The 21,392-nt window shown below is 42.2% G+C and overlaps 2 protein-coding genes across 2 annotated transcripts; one reads left to right on the top strand and one right to left on the bottom strand.

The window, feature by feature from the left end:
- Positions 1-457: 457 nt before the first annotated feature.
- LOC104926587 (RNA polymerase II elongation factor ELL) lies at positions 458-9,685 on the bottom strand. The gene is made up of 12 exons (XM_027275143.1): positions 9,293-9,685; positions 7,080-7,124; positions 6,841-6,962; positions 6,124-6,284; positions 4,819-5,117; positions 4,531-4,655; positions 2,677-3,157; positions 2,499-2,586; positions 2,206-2,272; positions 1,918-2,089; positions 1,538-1,582; positions 458-1,429 (listed from the first exon to the last, which is right to left on the bottom strand). The coding sequence occupies exons 1-12, from the start codon at positions 9,428-9,430 to the stop codon at positions 1,301-1,303; spliced, it is 1,872 nt and encodes a 623-aa protein (XP_027130944.1). The 5' UTR covers positions 9,431-9,685; the 3' UTR covers positions 458-1,300.
- A 5,961-nt stretch (positions 9,686-15,646) lies between these two features.
- Positions 15,647-21,358, top strand: LOC113744558 (ankyrin repeat domain-containing protein 34B). Its single transcript, XM_027274649.1, has 5 exons — positions 15,647-15,965; positions 16,461-16,676; positions 17,078-17,260; positions 18,035-18,251; positions 20,416-21,358. Exons 2-5 carry the CDS (start codon positions 16,464-16,466, stop codon positions 21,249-21,251), a joined length of 1,449 nt encoding a protein of 482 aa, XP_027130450.1. The 5' UTR covers positions 15,647-15,965; positions 16,461-16,463; the 3' UTR covers positions 21,252-21,358.
- The last annotated feature ends 34 nt before the right edge of the window (positions 21,359-21,392 follow it).

Here is a 21,392-nt window from a genome sequence, read left to right as displayed (position 1 = left end):
GGTTATTATTCAATTATTATTCATTTTTAGTCTTTTCTTTTCAATCTTTTTTAACGCCATGATGAGATGGCACTTCCTCAGTTTGTTCTGTGCTTTTGTTTATATGTTTTATGTGTAAAGCACTGCGTTTGTATGAAAAGTGCTGTACATGTAAAGTCTGATTGATTTGTTGTTACACTTTCACTTTCTAATCATGTGCAATGTTTAGCTTTGTTGTTTGTATTTATTGGCTTTTACATTTGTTGTTGGCACTGTGTGTAGAGAGTACAGAGGTAGTGAGAACTCCTCTCTTGTGGAGGTGTTTGACTGGAATAGACAAACATTTATTAAATTAAATCATACATGTTTCAGTGAATTTATTCTTCATGTATATTTTCTATGTTTAGGGTGTTCATACGTGCCCTGTGTGGGATTCTTGACTGGATGAAAAATCATCACAAATAAGGAAAAGATTCTACAAAATGAATACAAATTAATTTATTTGAAACTGACAAAACGTGATTTATTCCTCATGCTTTCTGTAAAATACACAGCATGCAACAATGTCTTTTGATTTCTGTTCACAGGCTCAGCCTACAGTAACAATAACTCTGATAACCAAAATCAGTTGAAACACTTTTACTGCAGCTCACACACTGTAAATTCCCTGAATACAACTTCGAGTTAGCACTATGTTCAACGTAACAGTCTTCTGTGCTCCGGGGAAAGTCACATGAAAGACAACATCAGTGGAATACTATGAAAAAAAGTGACACAGCAACACTTTCAGGTCAAAACCTGAAGAACAGATGTCTTCTGAGGATGTGCGCCATGAGCTGTCTGGGTATGTACAACGTGAAGTTATCTCATGCTTCTGTCTTTAACACCGACGTGGCTAACACATAAGCAAATACCCAAAGTGATTTATTTCACAACAAAAGTAAAAAGGTGCTCTGGGGATGGAAATCTACAAATGTTTTTTAAGCTTAGCACCTCAACTCTCCATTTCTCTGTTTGCATTTTTAAAGAGTGAGAGGGTTAACTTTGTCATTGTTACTCCTCGTGTCCTTGGCAGTATCGCGTCACTGTCCGGTCCATCGGTAAAACCAAAAGAAACTTCCCGCCTTTAAACAGTCTCATATTTTTGGGCGGCGTACACCCTGCTGCTTTTCACAAATGGACTCCCAACCTCAAAGGCGTTCCCAGCCGGTCTCATGAGACTACGCTTATCCATGAAGACCACAGATCCCAGCTCAGCAGCGTGAACCTCCCCTGCCTCAGGGCGATTTGTTGTGCTCTCTTAAGTTCACTCGTCTACGGTTCAGTTGTGACTCGAATGATCCACGCTGAGTTGTTGTTGGTCGTACTCCGATATGAGCTTCTTGATGTGAGCCAGTTTGTTGTGGAGATATTCACAGCGACTCTTGTCCTGGTTGTAGTTGGGGTTGGACTAAAAGGGACAGAAAAAAAAAGAAGAAAAAAACTTGAACATGTAATAACAAGCAGGAGGAGTGGAGCCGTCCCATGAAGCAACGCTGTGATGAAATAAAGTGGTTACCTTCTTAATTTTGCGATATTCTTGAAGAATTTGATTATGAACCGTCTGCAAGAGAGAAATAAAGAAACAAGAATTGATTAAATCAGGTAAACATCTGTATCATTTCAGTGAAGGTTGTTTAAGATTGCTGAACATTTCACTAACAGAGTCTGTGCAGGTTTGAGTTTTTGACCTCTAGTAGTGCTCTGGATGTGTTTTTTTATGACTGGGTCTCAGTGAGGATACACATGCATGCACGCTATAAAGACTGTCAGCAAGTGAACATGGATGTCTACAATGCAGAATATAAAACAGGGAATGTAAACAACTTTTTGGCTGCTAGGAGGTTGTGTACAGCAAAGTTTCTTTTGACATCTCTCTGGATTTCTTTCTGTTTTTACCTTGTACTTGTGTGATTCGTGGTGTAGCCGTTTAAGCTGCGTGTCCAGCTCCATGAACTGCCGTGTCACGCCGTCGATACGAGCGTGTAAATCTCTGTACTCGCTGTACTCCCTGTTAAAGTCCTGCTTGTAGCTCTGTCTCTGGTCATGACTACGAATCCCCGTATACGTCCTGCACAGAGAACAAGAAGGGATCGGATCAGTGAAGCGTCCGCCTACAGAATACTGCAACAACCTGCAGAGGCATTAAAAACACTTGGACGTATTTAAAGTGTTCACTGTACTTACGATAGATAGTCTGTTGCGTCGCTGCTCTCTTTAAGCACATTAGCTTCAAACAAAATTTCATTTGTCTCTGAAAAAAGAAGAAACACAAAGTTTTTAATCACTTCATTTATCACTTTTTAATGCTAATGGCTGAACAGGTTGTGATGTAACTTGGGCTGATGCCCGGGATGATGTTTAGGGATGTTTAGGAGCCAGTTCACCTAATAGCCAAAGGTGTAACTGTTAAGAAGGGTTTTCTGAATGTTACGTAGAAAACCTTTAAACCTTTAAGTTAGTTATCTAACAGGACTCACCTGTGCAGTCCAGAGAGACTTTGCTCTTTGGATCCTCTGAACTGCGATCTTTTCTCCTTTCTTTCCTGTCTCTCCACCCGTCCTTCTCCTTGACAAACAAAAACACAAATCCAAATTACTAACGCGTCGTATCAAAACAGAAAATAAACATGAAGTAAATAAAACATAATTTTCTCACCTGATCTCTGTGTTTGTGTTTGCTCTTCTTCCTTTTCACTGTGTGTCTGTTCAGATCCGGCACTATCAGCGGGGACGGAGAGCGCTCAGAGTTGGGTTGCGGGTGGTCCGCTGTGCCTTTGGGCTCCTCCGCAGCACGGCCGGTTGGTTCAAGCCTCTCGACCGCTTCTACGTCGCGCTGACAGACTGCCGACAAGGAGTCAAAAAGCTTTCTAGGATCAAGCGAGTTGCTTTGCCCGTCGTTCCCCTTCGCTTCCGTGACGTCTTTATGAGCCGCTTGTTTGGGCGGCCTCGCGCTTGGCTTGTCGCTGGCTGTTTTGTTGGACAGGTGGGATATCCTGGGCTTCTTACTCAACAGAGGGTCAGTGTACTCCTCTGGCAGGGAGGGTTTTGGACGGTGTGCTGGGGAGGAGTTGGGGGTGTCTCGCAGTGGACTGACTTGGGCCTCTGGGACGGTGAGGAGGTTCGCCTGTGGCAGTCTCCTGCACGGGGACAAAAAGGTGAGAAATAAACTGACAGTTCTACAAAATCTACACACAGTTTTGCAAATCTAATGTGCTTAGAATCTGTTTCATTCAGCTGATCACTTCAGACCAGGGCGGGCCACTAACTAAATTTAGACCTGTAGTTCCAGTCTAATCTAGGCCACCTACCAGCAAGTGGCAGATACAGACACGCTGACAAGTAGGCAGGAAGAAAGTGATCTGAATTAATGTTACAGCTGTAGATAACAGGTGCTACAGGTATTTAAAACATCCACAAAGAGTACAATAAACCAGCTCGGTCACATTTTTCCTGCAGCTGGTAGTACATTTTCTTTGCACACAAGTGGCAACTTCAAGATGTCTACATGCTGTTACTGTCCTTTCATTTTTCTATACGTGGTGCAGGGTGGCTTGTGCAAAGCTGGCCTCACAATAGGTGCGTTTAAAAAGCACAAAAGAAATGCAGACATTGGCAGTTTCTGCTGGGGGCCAAGCAGAGGCCAAGAAATGTCAGCTTTCTCCAGCATGAAATCTAGTTTGTTACCCCAGTTGTGGAAACCAGGATTTAGTAACCAGGTTGTTTACATACATTTTGAAAAAGCAGACTACTTAACTTATTAACAGTCTGATAAATATAAAAACTGAAGTGAGTTCAAAGCCAGTTCAGGAATTTCTGATCTGAAATGGAAAGTAAAAGGCCTCTATGTTCCTCTTCCATTTTTTAATCCAAACGTTAATTTCAGATTTTAAAAACTATAATAAAGCGCCAAAGAAACTCCAAAAAGGTTGTTCCTGAATGTAGTTTCCCATGACGGTGTCTGCTGTGGAGGGGGAAGCTCAGAGAGGGGGACAGGAAAAGACTCAACTGGTCAAGAGGTCCAGCTCTGTCCTGGATTGCCCTCTTAGACTCCACAGAGGAAGTTGGAGGGAGAGGAGGATGTTAGCAAAGCTGACATCCATCATGAACAACTCCTCTCACCTCCTGCATGAGACTGCGGAGGCTTTAAGTTTCAAGTTTCGGGTTTATTTGTCACGCGTAAGTTAACACGGGGTCAAAAGAATAGAATGAAATGTGTTGGACGAGAGGAACCGGTACTGAAATGAGCTGTATAAATAGACATGACATACTATATATGCACAGATATCGGATAGAGTAAACTGACTGGTGTTTTATAAAAGTATTGCACAAATGATATTCCAGCCTGGTTCAGTAGCAGTGGTCATATTTCAGTCCTGTTACATTATGAGTTTAAAAGTCTGATGGCCTCCTTCAGCTACAGACTGCTGCTTCCCACCATGTAGGAAGGAGGACTTCTATATCATCTTATTTTATTTCCAGCAACTATTTAATTTAGTTGGACTCATGTTACCTGACAAGGATTCGTTTGAGAAGCTGCTGGTCTCCCGAGGTGTAGCCTGGCCAGTCCTTCTGCAGCTCCTTATACAGACCGTCCTTCAGGACAAATGTCTTGTCTCTGCTATTGAGTTGGCCAACCTGCATGTACAACACACACACACACACATACAAAAAGGCTTATCTCTGATGCTCAGAGTTTAAATTGACCTAATTTCATTCATTAATTTGCTTAATCTGCACAGTCTGTAGAGTAAATAGTGTCAACAACAAAGTACAAAATGACAAGAAGACAATCATTCACCTCCATCAGTACAGAGTCCAGCACGTCCTTGTCTGCTGCTGTCAGTCCGTCATTCTGCAGCCTCAGGATCAGCTCAGGCCTCTTGTACGGCCTCAGAGCCAGCAGGTGTGTCACTCTCTCCCTGAGCGGCCTCTCCTGCATGTTGCCAACGCTCTTCCTGTTTGAAGCACAGGCGCCTTTCTTCGGCTTGGACATGCCGACGACCTCCCTTTTGATTTTGCTGAGGAGAGGGTGGGATTGTCTCGGCTTGGTCAGGCCGGCGAGCGCGGGCGCCGGCGCTCGCACCGTTACCTTCTTGCCTGCGAGGGAGCAGGAAATGTGAGATCAAAAGCAGCACTCCTCTTATAAAGCAACAAAATATAAAAATAATAATTATATATTATATATAATATCATATATATATATATATATCTTCAAAAGAAGAAAATCTTGCAAGAGGTTGACAGGAGCCTGGCAGAGGTTTCCATCATCAAAAGATAAGTTGCTGTACTTTTTGTTTTGTTATTCTGGAAATGTCGCATTTAAAAGAAAGTGACTAGGCTGTGCTGGCAACCTGTGTGTGAAAACCGCTGCTCACAAAGAGCGCCGACAGAGGATCCTGTCCTGTGGCAGAAAAGAGAAAAAAGAACCTAATTTCACCTCCTCAGAAAGCCACAGTCGGGTTACAGAGATGCACACACGTCTCAGTGAGCAAATGCTGCAATCTAATTTGGGAAATAACCACACAGTTGCACAAGCCTGCAGTGAGGAAGTGTTTTTTTTTTTTTTGTTTTTGTACAGGCTTCCTCTGACAAAGAAATCATCAAAACTCGTGTGTGTGTGCGTTCGCTGAAACAAGATGACGATGGCTAAAATATCTGTTTAGAGGGAAGTGGTTTGGTGGTTAGAATAGAAAGAGAGCGGTGACAGGAGGAGGAAAAAAAAAAAAGCTAAATCACTGGTTTTAAACGTGTATGTATATTTCGATGAGCATGCTGTCTCTGTGTCTTACAACATACGATAAAAATACACACAGTACTGTGTGTACATGTACGTGTGTGTGTGTAGAAAGTTTACTTGTAGTAGGAAACAGACATAAAGGACAAAAACCTGCAGGCGAACAACAAGACAAGAGGCTGTTTGGTTACCAGACATGTTGCTATAGCAACCGGTGCAATATGGCTGACCATGTTTTTTTTTGTGTTTTTTTGTTTTTTATACATCAGCACAGAACAAATTTGACTTCAGGCCAGTCTCAGCAGGCAGGAGTCATCTCTTGTATAACAGAAGCAGTTGTCCGGCGCTCGTGTGTCTGCGTGTCCTTACCCTGGTAGCGCCCCCCGTGTTTGATGACAATGGCCCCCCGGCTGCGTGTCTCCTCCTCGGCCTGGGCCATGCTCTGACGAGCCTTATCGTACGAGTCATCTGTAGCGTTGACTGTCATCTTCTTCTGAATCACCCCGAGACATGACAGCTCCTCGGCAGCACTGGGGGAGGGAGGACAGAGAGTAAAGACAGCGATCTGACAGAGCATGACATCGATTTCAGCGGAAAGGTTGTTTGAGTGTGTACTTGTTGGACTTTTTCATCACCAATTACATGACACCTATCTGGAATTTTACATTATTTTCCCCCCATGTGAGTGTAGGAAGAAACAGCAGATCTGATGAATTATTCCTAAACTTTTCACATTTATCAAATTCGGGCTTTTCTAGACCTGCACAGTCAGGATCCCCCGGTTTCCTTTTGGCATTTAAAAAGAGACCGACAGCGAGACGTTCCCAGCAGGGTGACTTTCACACAGCAGCAGGGGAGCGGAGGCATTTTAAAATATTGAAACTTGTTCAAGAGCTCAGTTAATCCTATACATAGAATACAAAGCGAAACATATAATCATGCAATCACTGCGAACTAAACTTGATTACAGCTTTGAACGTGACATAAAATGTGCAATCGCCCCCTTTTTTTTTTATGCCTTTATACATTTTTGCACAGATATAACCAAACTCTTATTAAAAAAGTGATTTCTTTGTCGTGTTTTACCCAGTGTTGAGCTGTTGGACGCAGTCAAAGCTCCCGTGTGGATTGTTGCGGGCGACGTTGGTCACACCGAAGGTGAATATCCTCAGGTTGTCTCTGTTCTCCGAGCAAGGGATAGTGACTCTCTGTGGCACGAAAGGAGAGAGATACACAGCTGGATTTAACGTCTTTCACATCTTAATGCGTCAGATGGAACTACTGAGTGAGTTCGTGTCAACAGGTCGACTGGTTCTTCGCCTTACCCCTTGGTTTCCATTAAAACAGATCGTGGGATGTGAAGACAAACCCTGCAGAGAGAAAAAAAATCTTAAATCATTTGGTTTGAGTTTGTCATGGACTCACCAACACACACACACACACACACACACACACACACACACACACACAGAGCATAAAGTACAGGATGTTTTGTGGTTTGCACTCTTCGTACTAGTGCTATAGTTTCCTTCAAATGTGGTTTTATTACTGCTAGTACTTAACCTGCTCTGCCTATAGCTGCCGCTCTTCATGTCTATGCACGTCCTGTCATGTGTGCACTACGACAGCTCTGGTATCCCTTCATGCACTCTCAAGAACGTAGTGACTCATATGGGTTTGAAGTTTGTCTTGTAAAGTTTACGAGTTGTTAAACTGTTATTGTGACAACCATCAGTTCAACTTTCACCTCGTGTCAGGTTTTCAAGCTGATACCCGGCTTTCAAAATCCAACCACTCTGCTGAGTTGACAGTCCTGGCGAAGAAATCGCTGAAATCAGCCGCGTGAAATCTGATGAATCACCTCGAGTGATGTCATTTGAGTCAGCGTCAGGTCGGGGCTGGAAACTTCATTGTTGGAACTTTGGTGGTGGAGAGCTTACAAGATCACATCTGTAGCTCGCTCCTCATCTCTAAAATCGAGGCTAGCGGCGTAACAAACTTAAAATCGGACTGAAACGTCTGTGGTCGAGTTGCATTGTGGGTAATGTAGGCGCAAAGAAGAAGAAGGCAGTGTTGTAGGATTTCAGAATTATAAAAGAGAACTGTATCTACTGTGGATTGCCAATGTCACGACCATAGACAGTATAAGAGAGTGTTGGCTCTGGCCATCGCCATGTAAAAGTGAGCAAAGACGTGGATTGTCGGTGGTGCCGACACGGGACGAATAAGCCATCAGTAACGTTACCCACCTCACTTTAAGTCTTAATATAATATGAACAGGTGAGTTGTATATAAATTCACCCTCAGTACAGTTGTCATGAACGGGGAAATTAGCTACAGAGACCAAAACTGTTTTTTGTACCAGGCTGTAAATATGTTTATTTCTGACATTTGAACATGGGGACTTATGGAGTGACTCACTTCTGGAGCCAGCCTCAAGTGGACGTTTGAGGAACTGCAGTTTTTGGCACCTTCACATCGGCTTCACTTCACAGACACAGGTGTTAATAACCTCTGTACGGCTGATCAGACATGCTTCACCATGATTTCTATTTTATTAATTAAGTGTGTCCTGACACCTGTGCACGACCAGCCCTTTAATAATAATAATAATAAATTCGATTCGACTTTAAAAGAAGGCGCCGGCTGAGGTCATTTGCGAACCTGCTGCTCAAACACAGCAGCTTGTCACTTTACGGAGAATACAGGCGAAATAACAGCCTGTCATCTTCTCTGAGGGGCGAATTAGCCCGTGGCAAAGTCCAGGAATGACAGTCCAGAGTGACACGTTTGCAGCACAGACGGAAAGTATGAGATGACTCGAATCTAATTGACCTTTTCGTGGAGGGAGTAGAGGAGGAGGAGGAGGAGGAGGAGGGGATTTGTGCGTCCACCTGTTGATGAGTTGCAGAGCGAGGGCCACATGTTTGATTATCTGAACATGAATAAAACATTAAAAAGCTAAATAAAGACGTGTGCATGCATCCGGTTGCTTTCCCCTCCTTCCTTCCTTCCTTCCTTTCTGTCTGTGTGTCATCATGACTGTATTACAGGAGCTATGACATGAGCGGCGTTGTCTTTCATTAGAAAAATGTGTCATTTTTTCATCACAGAGGAGTTTCCAATGCGTCTTACTAGGAATCACTGAATTGAGGAAGTGTGCATGAGTGTGCTCAGACTTCCTGCTGTGTCTGAATCATGTGTGATCAAACTGGCTCAGATTTATTTGATTTTTTAAATCTAAAGCATGCATTAAACTGGCAAAGGTGCATTCATATGTGAGTAGAAATGCTGCAAGCCTCCTCTCTGGGCTCTGATTTAACATGCATGATACTTGCCAGCTTGTTACAAGCATCATCATCAACACAGGGACGCGTTTCCGCATTGCATTATGCAACATGTATTCCCATTGTAGGAGATTTTAGTGGTGAAGTTGAGACACAAAGCTCTCTCCGTCTTTCTCCACTTAAAGAGCCACGGACAAAAACAACCTCCCGGATAAACACAGGTGTGTGTGTGTGTGTGTGTGTGGACCTACCTTGCAGGTCTGGTAGGAGCCGATGGCTCTTGCCGCGCTGTCAGTGAGTTTGACGTGAAAAACGGAGATGTTGTCGCCGCCGCGGCTCAGTTTACCGCTGGACAGTCCGTAACACTGCTGCTCCCTGAGCGCAGACATCACCGCCCTCCGCGCGTCCTCCTCCTCCGGGGAAAGAAGTGAGCCAGGCGAACAAACCGAACACACACACACATAAATAAATAAACAAACAAACAAAACAAACAAACAGTCGGGGAGGAGAGGAGAGGAGGAGAAGAGAGGAGCAGAGAGGAGGTGAAGAGGAGAAAAAACGGTTCCGTGTGGCTGCTCCTCCGCCGCGCGCTATTCTGGAGTAGGTCGCATTACGTCATGACGGCGGAACTCAGCGCTGATCTCATTGGCCAGGAGACATAAATAAACCGTTACGTAGCGCTTACGTAACCACCTCTCTACTTTCTCTGCCCCCCTCTCTCCTCCTTCCTCTCACTATGCCAATCTTTCTTTCTTTCTTTCTTTCTTTCTTTCTTTCTTTCTATGAGTGAACTGTTCTCTTCACTTGTAAAAGAACATTTAAATAATATTTTTTTAGATTTACAGATAGATTGTTGTATTAATGAATGAATGATTTGGATTTATCAGAATCAGAAATACTTTAGACTTTTACTACTTTTACTAATACTTTTTTTTTAAATATAGTTTTCTATTTGTATCTTTGCACAGGTTTAACTTCTAGGTCTGATTTTAATGTATGTTTGCCATGTCTCATACTGCGACTGGATGCCTGAATACAATAATAAGTATACGATAGATTGAGTATAAGATAGAATATAGTACTACTATAATACTGTCTACTGTAAAGTACTATGGTCCCGTTCCATTCAGGTCAGACAGGGTTAATTAGTATCATTGGAAACACCTGTGATGACTGTTTTACAGACTATACATAATAAAAATATCAAAATAGCAATAGTAAATAAAATATATTGTACAGAATCAGAAATACTTTAACAATCCCAGGGGGGAAATAATTTTTTGTTACTATACTCCAGTATACGAACAAACAAAAACAACATATGTAAACAAAAGTATATACAGCAAATCGGCAGTGTTGATTTGGTGCAGAGTAAGAAAGGAGAAATGTGCAGTGACTGTAAATTATGACCTGAGTTTTTAGCTGTTATTATACAGTGTGATGGCATGTGGCAGGAATTTCCTGTATCTGTCCCTTCGACAGTGGAGCTGTAGCAGCCTGTGGGAGAAAGTGCTCCGCTGTCTGTCCACTGTGTGATGGAGAGGGTGCTGCTCATTGTTCATGATGGATAACAGTTTATTCAGCGTCCTCCTCTCCACCACAATCTCAAGAGACTCAAGTCTCAGTCCAAGAACAGAGCCAGCCTTCTGGATGATCTTATCAAGTCAGTGATCGACAACCCAGGGGGGAAACTATTTTTGTTACAATATTCCAAGTATACAAACAAACTAAAACAACATGTGTTAAACAAGTAATCATCTTTTAAGAACAAAATCTAAATATATAAATATCAAATCAAATAAAATTTTATTTGTATAGCCCAAAAAGTCACAAAGTACATTTGGAGGGCTTTACAATGTGTACAGGGACTGACGCCCTCTGTCCTTAGACCCTCGGTTCGAGTGAGGAAAAACTTGCCCACAAAAACCCTTTAACAGGGAAAAAGGTGGAAGAAACCTCAGGAAGAGCCACAGAGGAGGGATCCCTCTCCCAGGACGGACAGACGTGCAATAGATGTCACGTGTACAGAACAAATCAACACAAACATATTGTACAATTACAATGAATGATAAAATGACAATGAAATACAATGAATGATAAAATGATTACAGTAGCAGTGGAACCTGTGATAGAGATAGAGAGACACAGATGCACAGCGGCCGCAAATCATCAACTAACTATAAACTGTAATGGAGATATGGTAGCAGTAATGACAGTAGTAATATGTGTAGTGGACGTCGTGCAGGACCACAGCAGCAGCCACGATCCACGAGAGTTTTACAGTTTATCTGGTTTAATTTTGTTCTTTTAGGTCCTAATTTTAAGTCAAAAACGTAAAAATCTTGAATATATGTATTGCTCTAGAACAGCGGTGTCCAAACTTCTTTTTAAGTGGGCCAGATTTGACAATGTGAAGGTGCCCAGGGACAAATACTAACATTTTAAAAATGAAAAAATTACCAATAAAAGTTACATACAAATGCACTGTTCTATAACAATTTTGTTTTCATTGTCACAATTCAAATTTTTTTTAATGACAGTGTAACCAAATCTAAACAAACCAGGCGTGAACAAATCTAAAAACCAGTTCTTCCTTTCTTTCACATCTGGAGTCAGATAACAAAGGATAAATTGTATGAAATATGTTAAACTTGCATGAAGTTGATACAAATCTTAAGATCATGTTAATTCTAAACATGATTTATTATGAGTAATGCAAAGTCTGTTATCATTGAAGTTTAAAACGTATCACTCTTGCGCTAGTCTATCATTCAGAAAGTGATATTTTGTGTCACATCTACAGATACATAACAGCAGCAGTTATGTCATTAGAGGTTAAAATTCTTCATTATGTCAGCCTAAAAAAGCCAAATCTTCCAGCCATACAGTATCTGACAATCCTAGCAGGCCATATATAATACATTATAAAAATTAAGCTTCTGGTCGCATAAAATCTAAATGCGGGCTGTCAATGGCCCCCGGGCCGTACTTTGGACATCCCTGCTCTAGAAACACAGTGATTCAACATGGACATGGTCTCATATAATCCACACCCAGGCGTCGACCACAAATTCACAAAGTTGGAGAGACTTTTGCTGGAAGAATTGTGTGAGGTTTTTCATAACTCCCAAAAATGAAAATAAAAACAAACTGGACATCAGAACCAATGCTGGAGACAATGCGGACAATTAATGGCAGACCATACTGACATTTTTTTGGTCTTGCCCCGTCTTACAACCTTTCTGGACTCAAGTTGCCACAAAGAGGATTTGGGGATTTGGGAGTTTATTTGTCTTTCGTTCTACTATATATCAAGGGATCTGGCTAATAGGGACAGATATTTATTAAACATTCTTGTTGGCTGGCTTCTTAGAGAACCTCCCACCAACCTTGAACCAATGGAAAATATAATAAATAACATAAACAGTATGGAACGCATAACATTTAGTTTGAGACTACAGAAGGAAAAGGGAAAAGAATAGGCAGAGTGTGGCAGCTGAAACTGTAGTAAGCATAACTGTGAATGAAGGTGCATCATCCTGTGAATAATATTCCTGTGTATATGAGTCAGTGTGACCTCATGTTTGTCTTATGAAACAAAAGAAAACATAACAGACTCCATGGAAGAGCACCCACTCTCACTGTAAGATATAAAAGGCTCATTCTAAGGTACCAGAAACAAAACAATTCTTAATTTCAGGTAATGATACACTAATAAAAACATAGTTATGAATATTATATTGCATTTCTGACAACATTACGGTCATTTAAAGGCAGTTCAAAGTGCCAAACATAAGACATAAAAAGGCAGGATAAGATGTAAGAGAAATGATCTATAAATTATTATATAACTCACCTGTTCAAATCATATTAAGGCTCAAAGTTATGCAGAATTAACAGCGTGGCAGATTTGATTTTTTTTTTTTTTACATTAGCCGGCAGGTGGAAGCAGCAGGAGGAGCCAAGATGGTGGTGGTGGCCAACGCCACATATTTTCAGCTTCAAAATGGCGCTTTGGTATCTTAAGGATGACATCACTTATAAAACGTCCATTCTTCATGCTGCCAGTGGCAGCTCAGTCCTCCGCAGCCTCCACTCCTCTAGTACAAACCTCCTGCCTCCACCACACAGGACCAAGCACATAACCAAGGGATGACGGAGCCTTCTCCATTGTGTATATTATTCTGGAAGTACTTTTGGCACTTCACGTACCATCCAGATGGCTCTGATGGATGGTAGTGGAGTAAAAACTACAATATTTGCCTCTGAAATAAAGTGTTTGGCATAAAATGGAATAACTCAAGTAAACTTAAAATTGTATTTCAGTGCAGTACTTAAGTTAATGTACATATTTCCTCTCCACCACTGCTGTTATGTGTCAGCAGGACTGCTGCAGTGGTGTAGGTCTCTGAAAAGTCGATCAGACAGCGACAGCTTCTGAACGCTGCTGTTTGAGTCCAAGAAAGCGGAGCATCCCTTTCAGTTCTCAGATTTTTGCTCTGGCTTCCTGTTGGTTCATAAATCAATAACTGGTCTCGGGCCAGAATACATTTCAGATATTCATCCAGACCTCCAAAGCTGTCTGGGACAGACTGTAGTGCTTAGTGTAAGTGATATTCAGATTTTTACTACATGATTATCACAGCCAAAAGAATTCACAATAACGATATTATCGCAACATCTATAGAAGATTTAGACCAGTATAAAGACCACTATACATCCAGTTCATCTTTAAATTTTATTGTGTGTTCTGTTTCTTTTTAGTAAATGAATTAGACTTAAAATATGAGTGTAGAGAGTCTGTAACCATCAACTGTACAAAAACTACAAAAGGAACAAACGCTGTGTGTGAGCAGAGAAACAGAAATTATATAAAAGGTGCTGGATTAGTTACATGATATCAATATTCCTTTTTTAAATATCACAGTTATTGTCAACACCAGTATATCGCGACTCCTTAATCCTCTGGTGGATTAAATTTCTTATCTTTCCTTTACATGCCTTATGTTTTGCCTTTAAATAACCATAATGTTATGCAGTACATTGTCACACCATGGTTTACCAGAAATGTGGGAAAATAGATTTTATTCGTCACTGTAAGTTGATATTTTGCTAAACTGTGATGACTTGTCGTGAGCCAGATTCTTACTTCTTACTGTCTGTCTACTCACTCACAGTGCTTCTCACATCGCATTCATTACATTGCTTTTTTTTTAATTTGGTTAATTTGAACTGGGGTTTGAAAAGGCACGTTGGTAACCTCTGAGACTCTGGTCAGGAAACCAGAGCACTCATTTATTTGACTCTGTTCTGCTTTTGGTTCTTGGTCATAAGATCTAATGTGTTTCTAAAGAGTCAGCAACTGTTTGTGGAGGTTAATTATTTATGAATTCCTAATAAATAAAGTATTTGAAGATGTAGTTATTTGGCTATAGAGGATATTACAACAGAACTTGTTTTTTTCTCATCGAGTGCGATGAGTACACCCTATCTCTCTGTCTCATATTGAAAAGCTCTTCAAAGTGTGACCCCTGGGTTAAATAGTTTTTGTACTGGGTTATTGTTCGGAAGTCTGTTGTAATAACTAATAAAGGTAGAAAGGGGACTAGACTGTATAATCTAATTCACCTCAGTACAGTTGTCATGAACAGGGAAATTAGCTATAGAGAGAGCAAAAAACAGTCAGTCTTTCCAGTAGGGGACGACAAAAAGAAGAGAAACCGAAACTGAAGTATCGATCTCATCACGCAAGTACTGATCAATAACGATACCAACGTTGGAGTCAATACTAACAATATTTTTAGATCGATCCGCCCACAGCTACTTTCCAGAAATCATGACCTAGTTACTCATTGTAACGGACCGAAATGTTTATTTCTGCATTTTTCAACATGGGGACTTATGGAGACTGGCTCGTTCTGTAGCCAGCCTCAAGTGGCCGCATGAGGCGTTACAGTTTAAGCATTGTCTTTATTGACAGCCACGGAGGTTGCTGCTTTAAAATATCACACGATAAGTGAGATACTACATGTTGCAAATGACTGATGAGTGTGGACACAGACAGACATAATAAATATTAAAAAAACTAGTACTCTAAAAAGCTGCAGCCTTCACAGAAGGCATCATTATTGTTCCATGCCTGTTCATTACATGTTTGCATGTTAAGGATGTCAGAAAAAATTAGATTAATATGCGTCCCTGCTGCTTACGCTCGCTGCTAATTTTATTAGCGCCGACTAATTGCTGTGTGACTTAATTGCACATCAGCCATATGAGGGTTGTCGAAGTGTTTTTCCTGGTTTCAGACAGGCTCGGAGCCGGTCTCCCTCCCTCTCTGCCATTTTGAAATCCTGTTTTATTACTGAACAGAACAGGTGCTCGACGCTTTGCAAAGGAACAAAAGGCATAAAAACAACAAATACACAATGCGCATCACAATGTTTCAGATACAAATGAGCTGCTATGAATTTGTGTGTTTGTGTGCATTCGAGTTTCAGTGTGTTTGTGTCTCTGCCAGCGTTTGAACGCAGGCGGTGGTCACAGGGTAGAAAAGAACCGTTCAAAGCTGACTCATATCAAAGGGTCTCTGGGTCTTTGAGGTGCAGTGTCTACAACAGGTGACATTTATAACTTTTAACGCTCACTGTGAGCCGAACCTCCCCTCAACCCAGCAGGTATGGAGAGAGGAGTTACAGAGGGAGCAGATGAAAGTTGGTATCCTCTCTCGCTTTATGTTCTGCAGTTTGCTGCAGGCCGGCAACACGAGGGCGCTTCATCTAAAAATCTAAAACCTCTTAAAAGATGCGATGAAATAATCCCATAACAATTATTATTTTTCTTTGCAAATCATCTGAATGAGCTCAAGATGGCTGCCTTCTTTTTTTTTGTAACGGGTAAATAAAAAACTGGAGAGGAAGCGTCACGGTGAGTTTAATGTTCTGTGTGTGCTGTGGCTGTGTATCCATCCGTAAATCACCTGTGGTGCGTGCATATGTCGCGTCCGTGTCTATTTTTTAAAGCACATTAGCAGCCTTCAACTGTAACTATCACCTGAATCTGCACTGACTCACAATAAATGATATATGTGTCCGATTTTGTCCTGTTTTATTGATTTAATAAATATTTTTATTGAAAGTTTGAAGAGGAAAACATATAGGTGAGGACTACTTAAACTTAGTTTCTAGTTTATTTGATATCCTGCTTTCATATAATGTATTTTGTTTAGTTGGAGAATTTTCTTCTCGATGATATTTGTGAGCAGACACAAATATTTAAAAAAAAAAAAGAATATTATCATGGACTAGATTTTCCAGAAAGGTAGCAGGCAAACACGTTTCAAAGAATCTGGATTATTCTAACATGAGTGAATGTTTCTAGGTGAAAATATAGCCTGACTTTCCTTCCCTGCCCCCCCTCCAGACTATGGGGGAACCTCCTTCGGACTGCAGCCCCCTCATCGGTGCAGCATCCTCGGGTAAGCTCCGTCTGGTCCGCCTGCTGGTGGAAGGCGGTGCTCAGGTAAACGGGTGCAACCCGAGAGGAGAGACCGCTCTCCTGGCTGCCTGTAAGGCCTTGAGAGGGGATCCTGCTGGGCCTGAGACTGTAAAGCTCCTCACATACCTGCTCCAGAACAAGGTCAGCCTGTGGTGAATAATAATCCCCATGTCTGCTCAGAATACATGTGCTTAAATGTAATCTACAGCAAGTTTTCACCGGGGTCAATAGTATATTGATTTAGATGTATTTCTAATGCATAAAAAATGTGCACCTGCAGTAAGAGAGGTATACAGTAATGTTAATGCATAGCAAAGAGGTCCCTGATGTTTGCAGCTCTGCTGGTTCTCTCCATCCACCTTCACAACACAGTGTACTCTGAGGATAACCAGAGATTACATGGGGGAATGTGCACTCGAGTAACTGAGGAACACAAAAGCAACAGATCAGATCAGTCATTATGAAAGTGTGATCTTAAGCAAACAATAAAGTTCTGAGCTGTCTGTCTGACACCTAAGACGAGCTGTCGTCTTCCTCTGTAGGCAGATCCAAACGCACAGGACCGGGCTGGACGCACCGCTCTCATGTACGCCTGCATGAAGCGAGCAGGAGCTCAGGTGGCGTCCACCCTGCTGGCTGCAGGAGCCGACCCCTGCATGGAGGACTACTCCGGAGCTTCAGCGCTGGTGTATGCCGTCAATGCACAGCACCAGCCGACGCTGAAGGTCAGTTAAGGGTGGAAAAAGAATGATTCAAGGCTGTTGGAATCAATACTTCTGGTTCCTATTAATAATGATGAATAACTGGAGGTAAACAAAGCAGCCACTTTAGTCTGCACTGGTTCAGTCTCAGACCAAAATATATACCTGATATTTAACCATTTGGACTGTTGATGTGTGGTGCTCAAAGCAGCAAAAAAAACAGTCAGTCTTTCCAGGAGGGGACGGCAAAAAGAAGAGAAACTGAAAAGATACCAACGTTGATACCAACGTTGGAGTCGAGACTAACAATATTTTTAGATCGATCCGCCCACCGCTACTTTCCAGAAATCATGACCTAGTTACTCATTGTAACGGAGACATCTCTACGGCTAAGTTAGTCTTTGTCCCCTCAGACAAACATAAAACATAAAACATAAAATGGAGCTGAAGGAACTTTTTCAGAGGAGTTTTAGTTGGGCAGTTCAATCCTACAGTCTTCATGTTGAAGTGTCCTTGGGCAAGATACTGAACCCCAAATTGCTCCAGAAGGCTGCACCATCTGTGTGTGAATGCGTATGAATGGTTAGCCCCCAATAACACCAGTGTATGAATGTCTGAATGAGATATGTAGCGTTGCAGTTGAAAGACGGGATTTACCACAATGTTTCAAAAGTTTTTTAATGATCGTTAGTTAAAATGCATAAGTGTAATCTCACTCCAAAAACAACTCATGAGGCACCATCGAACCCCCAAATTGGTCAAATCCAATCAATACCTCGCCTGCTCCGTGTACCTCAGGTGTTGATGGATGCCTGCAAGGCCAGGGGTCGTGACATCATCATCATCTCAACTGAGCTGGGTGTGAACGGAGGCCCGGTGACCCGGCATTACCTGAACGTCCCTCCATCTCCTGACACCTCACCGGTGCCCTGCATGTCACCGTCTGACATCGTCCTGAAGACGAGCTCACCCAACTCGCCTGAGGGAGAGAACGTCTTCAACTTCAGAGGACCTGGTGAGTAAACGCTGACGATTGTGCTTTAATTTCAGCAGAATGATCCGTTAATGGCACAATAACTGCAGTAACCAGAGGGCATATGTGACTAATCTTAAGTCACTTCTATATGCAATCTCATGATCTTATTAAGTTGCCTGGCTGCTCCACCTTAATGTTGAAATCTATAGTTTCTGTATGCAGACAGTGTGCCCCTCCTAGATATAGCAGAGCAGTGTTTAACAAAGGCAGGTCTAGACAGATGAGAACAAATTCCTGGTGGTTGAAATCATTAACTGAGTGCTCATTCCAGAGGAGACAAGATGAAAATGTGTTGCCAGGCTGAGGTGAAGCTAACTCTCGTGCTGCATTACAATGAAGGAGGCGACGTTACTTCTGCTACACAGAAAATGACACTCGATTCATTCAGTAGAGACTAATGAGAGTGTCTTTAAATGAAGTAAGATCACTGTGTTACAGGGGAGAGACGTGAAGATAAAGTGACGGACTGGGGAACATCGGGCTATTTTTAGAATCACATTACAAACCGTGCACATACGTGTTTTTAGCCACGCTATGTAGGTCAGTCCACCACTTTGATTCAGACTGAAATATTTTCACACCCTCAGCCCCTCATCATGGAAAGCGCACGAAGAAGTTCGTATCATGCAGCTTTTAAGTTGAAGGCCATCGATCTGGCTATCCAGGAAGGAAATAGAGCTGCTGCACGTAAGCTTTGCGTTAATGAATCCATGGTGAACATCTTTACCGCCGTATTACAGGCACTGTTCGGAAACAATCAGTTCAGGTATATAAATAAACATTTATGGTACAAACTCTTTCTGTGTATCCGGTAAATATCTCATTTCTCAACCTGGATATCGGCGGCTTATAGTCCGGTGCGGCTTATATATGTAATTTATTTATTTTATTTTTTAAACTTAGTGGGTGCAGCTTATATTCAGGTGCGCTCTATAGTCCGGAAAATACGGTAAGCATGCTCAACGTGCTAAACTGAATTGGTGAACATGGTAAACATTATAACCTCCAAACATCAGCATGTTAGTGTTGTGGAGAAACCTTCCAATAACAACACAGAGACAGCTGCTTGCGAATCTGAACAACCCTTTACTTTTCTTTTTCACAACCTTTTATACCCATTTTTACGTCACTCTCATATCACTGTTACATAGTCAGGACAGTATTGAATGTTATCTGGTGGCACAGAAACATTCAATACTGTCTTAGCTGTGTGATCTGTGTGTTTGTGCGTTTTGTATGTCTATGTGTGTGCCTTTATCATGTTCCAATTCAAAAGTCCATATGTGTCACACAGAACACCACATTAGCAATGTTGCAAGAATGTTAACGTGCAACTCAGTGCTTAAGTCATTAGCTTGTTAGCTTATCTCCATACAAACAGTATACACTCATCTTTGTTGTACTGTTTTTTGGAGTTACAAGAAGTGACATAACCTTACTGTTTTGTACCCACAGGAAATTATGTAATGTGTGCCATATATTTAAAAAAAGTCATTTTTAAGGTACGCATGCCAAGCGGCAACCACTATTGCTGTGAAATAAAGTCAATGCGGAAGTGTCAAAAACCATAAGCCCCCATATTGAAATGCAGATGGCTTGTTTGAGCAACCAGCCTTCTTCAGAAACGGGTTCTTCAGAAAACCTGTGGGTGACAACACCGGATACGACATCCGCGTTTTATACTGTCTATCTTATTTTTGAGTGTTCTTTGTGATATTTTAGAGTTTGTCAATTCCTGGTAAACGATAAAAAGTTTTTGACGACTCATCCTGTACTCTGGGACTTGTACTAATTTTAGACCCAATGAAATGCTTTCTTACTTATGACACCGCCGAAGTAGAGTGACTCCCGTTTGAAACAGCTGTGTAGCACTCTCAAAGAAAAAAGAGGGGGTTTTAAAGTACTAATGATGTTTTAAGAATACTTTGTGTCCAAGAGTTTTAGGCCTTCTGTCTGTACAACACCCCTCTATTCTTGGAGTCTCGATTTGGATACGTAAAAAGACTTTAATGGGTTTTAAAAAACTGCAAAGAAACCTCAAAAAGTGAACCATAGACGTGCAAAATGCAACAGCAGACACGCAGTTCTCCACCACTTCCTTATCTATGAGTTTCACTCGTTGTGTCTTATTCATTTATATCAGGAAAAAGAGGAAGCAGCAGCAGCAGCAGCAGCACTTTTCCTCCCTCCAGACTTCCCTCCTCTGAGTTGAGTCCATTGAGCCAGTGTAGCACTCCGCCGTCGCCGAGGCAGAGACTGTTATCTGAACCATGGCTGGCCATTCACAACCTGGCCTGTCTGAACCAGGCTTACAAGGAGGGCACGAGGGAGAGGAGGCCACAGGAGGGTGGAGACGGAGAGGATGACAAGGAAGGAGAGGATGAGGAGCCTCGTTTTCATCAATACAGGATTGATGGGAGGACAGAGGAGGCCGTTCAAAGGAGGTCTGGAGGAGAGAATTACAGCAGCTGTCGTGGGGATTTCCTTCAGAGGGTTTCTCAGTCGCTCCTGTCCCTCACAGAGATGAGCTCATCTCAGGTGACCTCGAGAAGACTGAGGTGTTTTACGCCTGGAGCTTCAGCTTCGGACAAAATGACCCAAAAAAACGATGAGGTTCCCGCCTGTGCGCCTCCTCACTCCCACCTCCGCAGGAACACCCTCCCCTCCGTCATGGTGTTTCCTCCTCTCCTTCACCTCCCCCCTTTAGTCAACCGATCGAACTCCCACCTCCGGATACCAACCCAGGTTTCACCTTCCAAAAGCAGGAGCATGGTGTTTCTGCCTCACCCGCCCAGCACCTCTCCACCCTCCTCTTCACCCAGAGCATCTGCGAGACCGACAGCGCTCCCTCGGCTGACGCTCGCCTCCTCTGTCACCTCCTTGGTTGGTTCTCCCGCATCCTGCTGCAGTGAGAGGAGCAGGAGGTCACTGCGCCGCCACTCGGTGCAGCTTGAACAGATCGGACGAGGAAACATTTAAGCACCTTCATCCCTTCATCATGTGCTTCTCTGATCAATCGTCACACAAACTTTACATTGTTCAAAAGCTGTGATGAACGTTGGTTGTTTTGTAACAGAAGTGCAAAATAAAATAGAAAGCGTTGGAAAAAAAAAAAGTTTG

This window comes from Larimichthys crocea, chromosome XXIV (genome assembly GCF_000972845.2).
Source record: "Larimichthys crocea isolate SSNF chromosome XXIV, L_crocea_2.0, whole genome shotgun sequence".
Classification (NCBI taxonomy): Eukaryota; Metazoa; Chordata; class Actinopteri; family Sciaenidae; genus Larimichthys; species Larimichthys crocea.
Note: the sequence above shows the minus strand (reverse complement) of the source record. Positions and strands in the feature narration are given on the sequence as shown.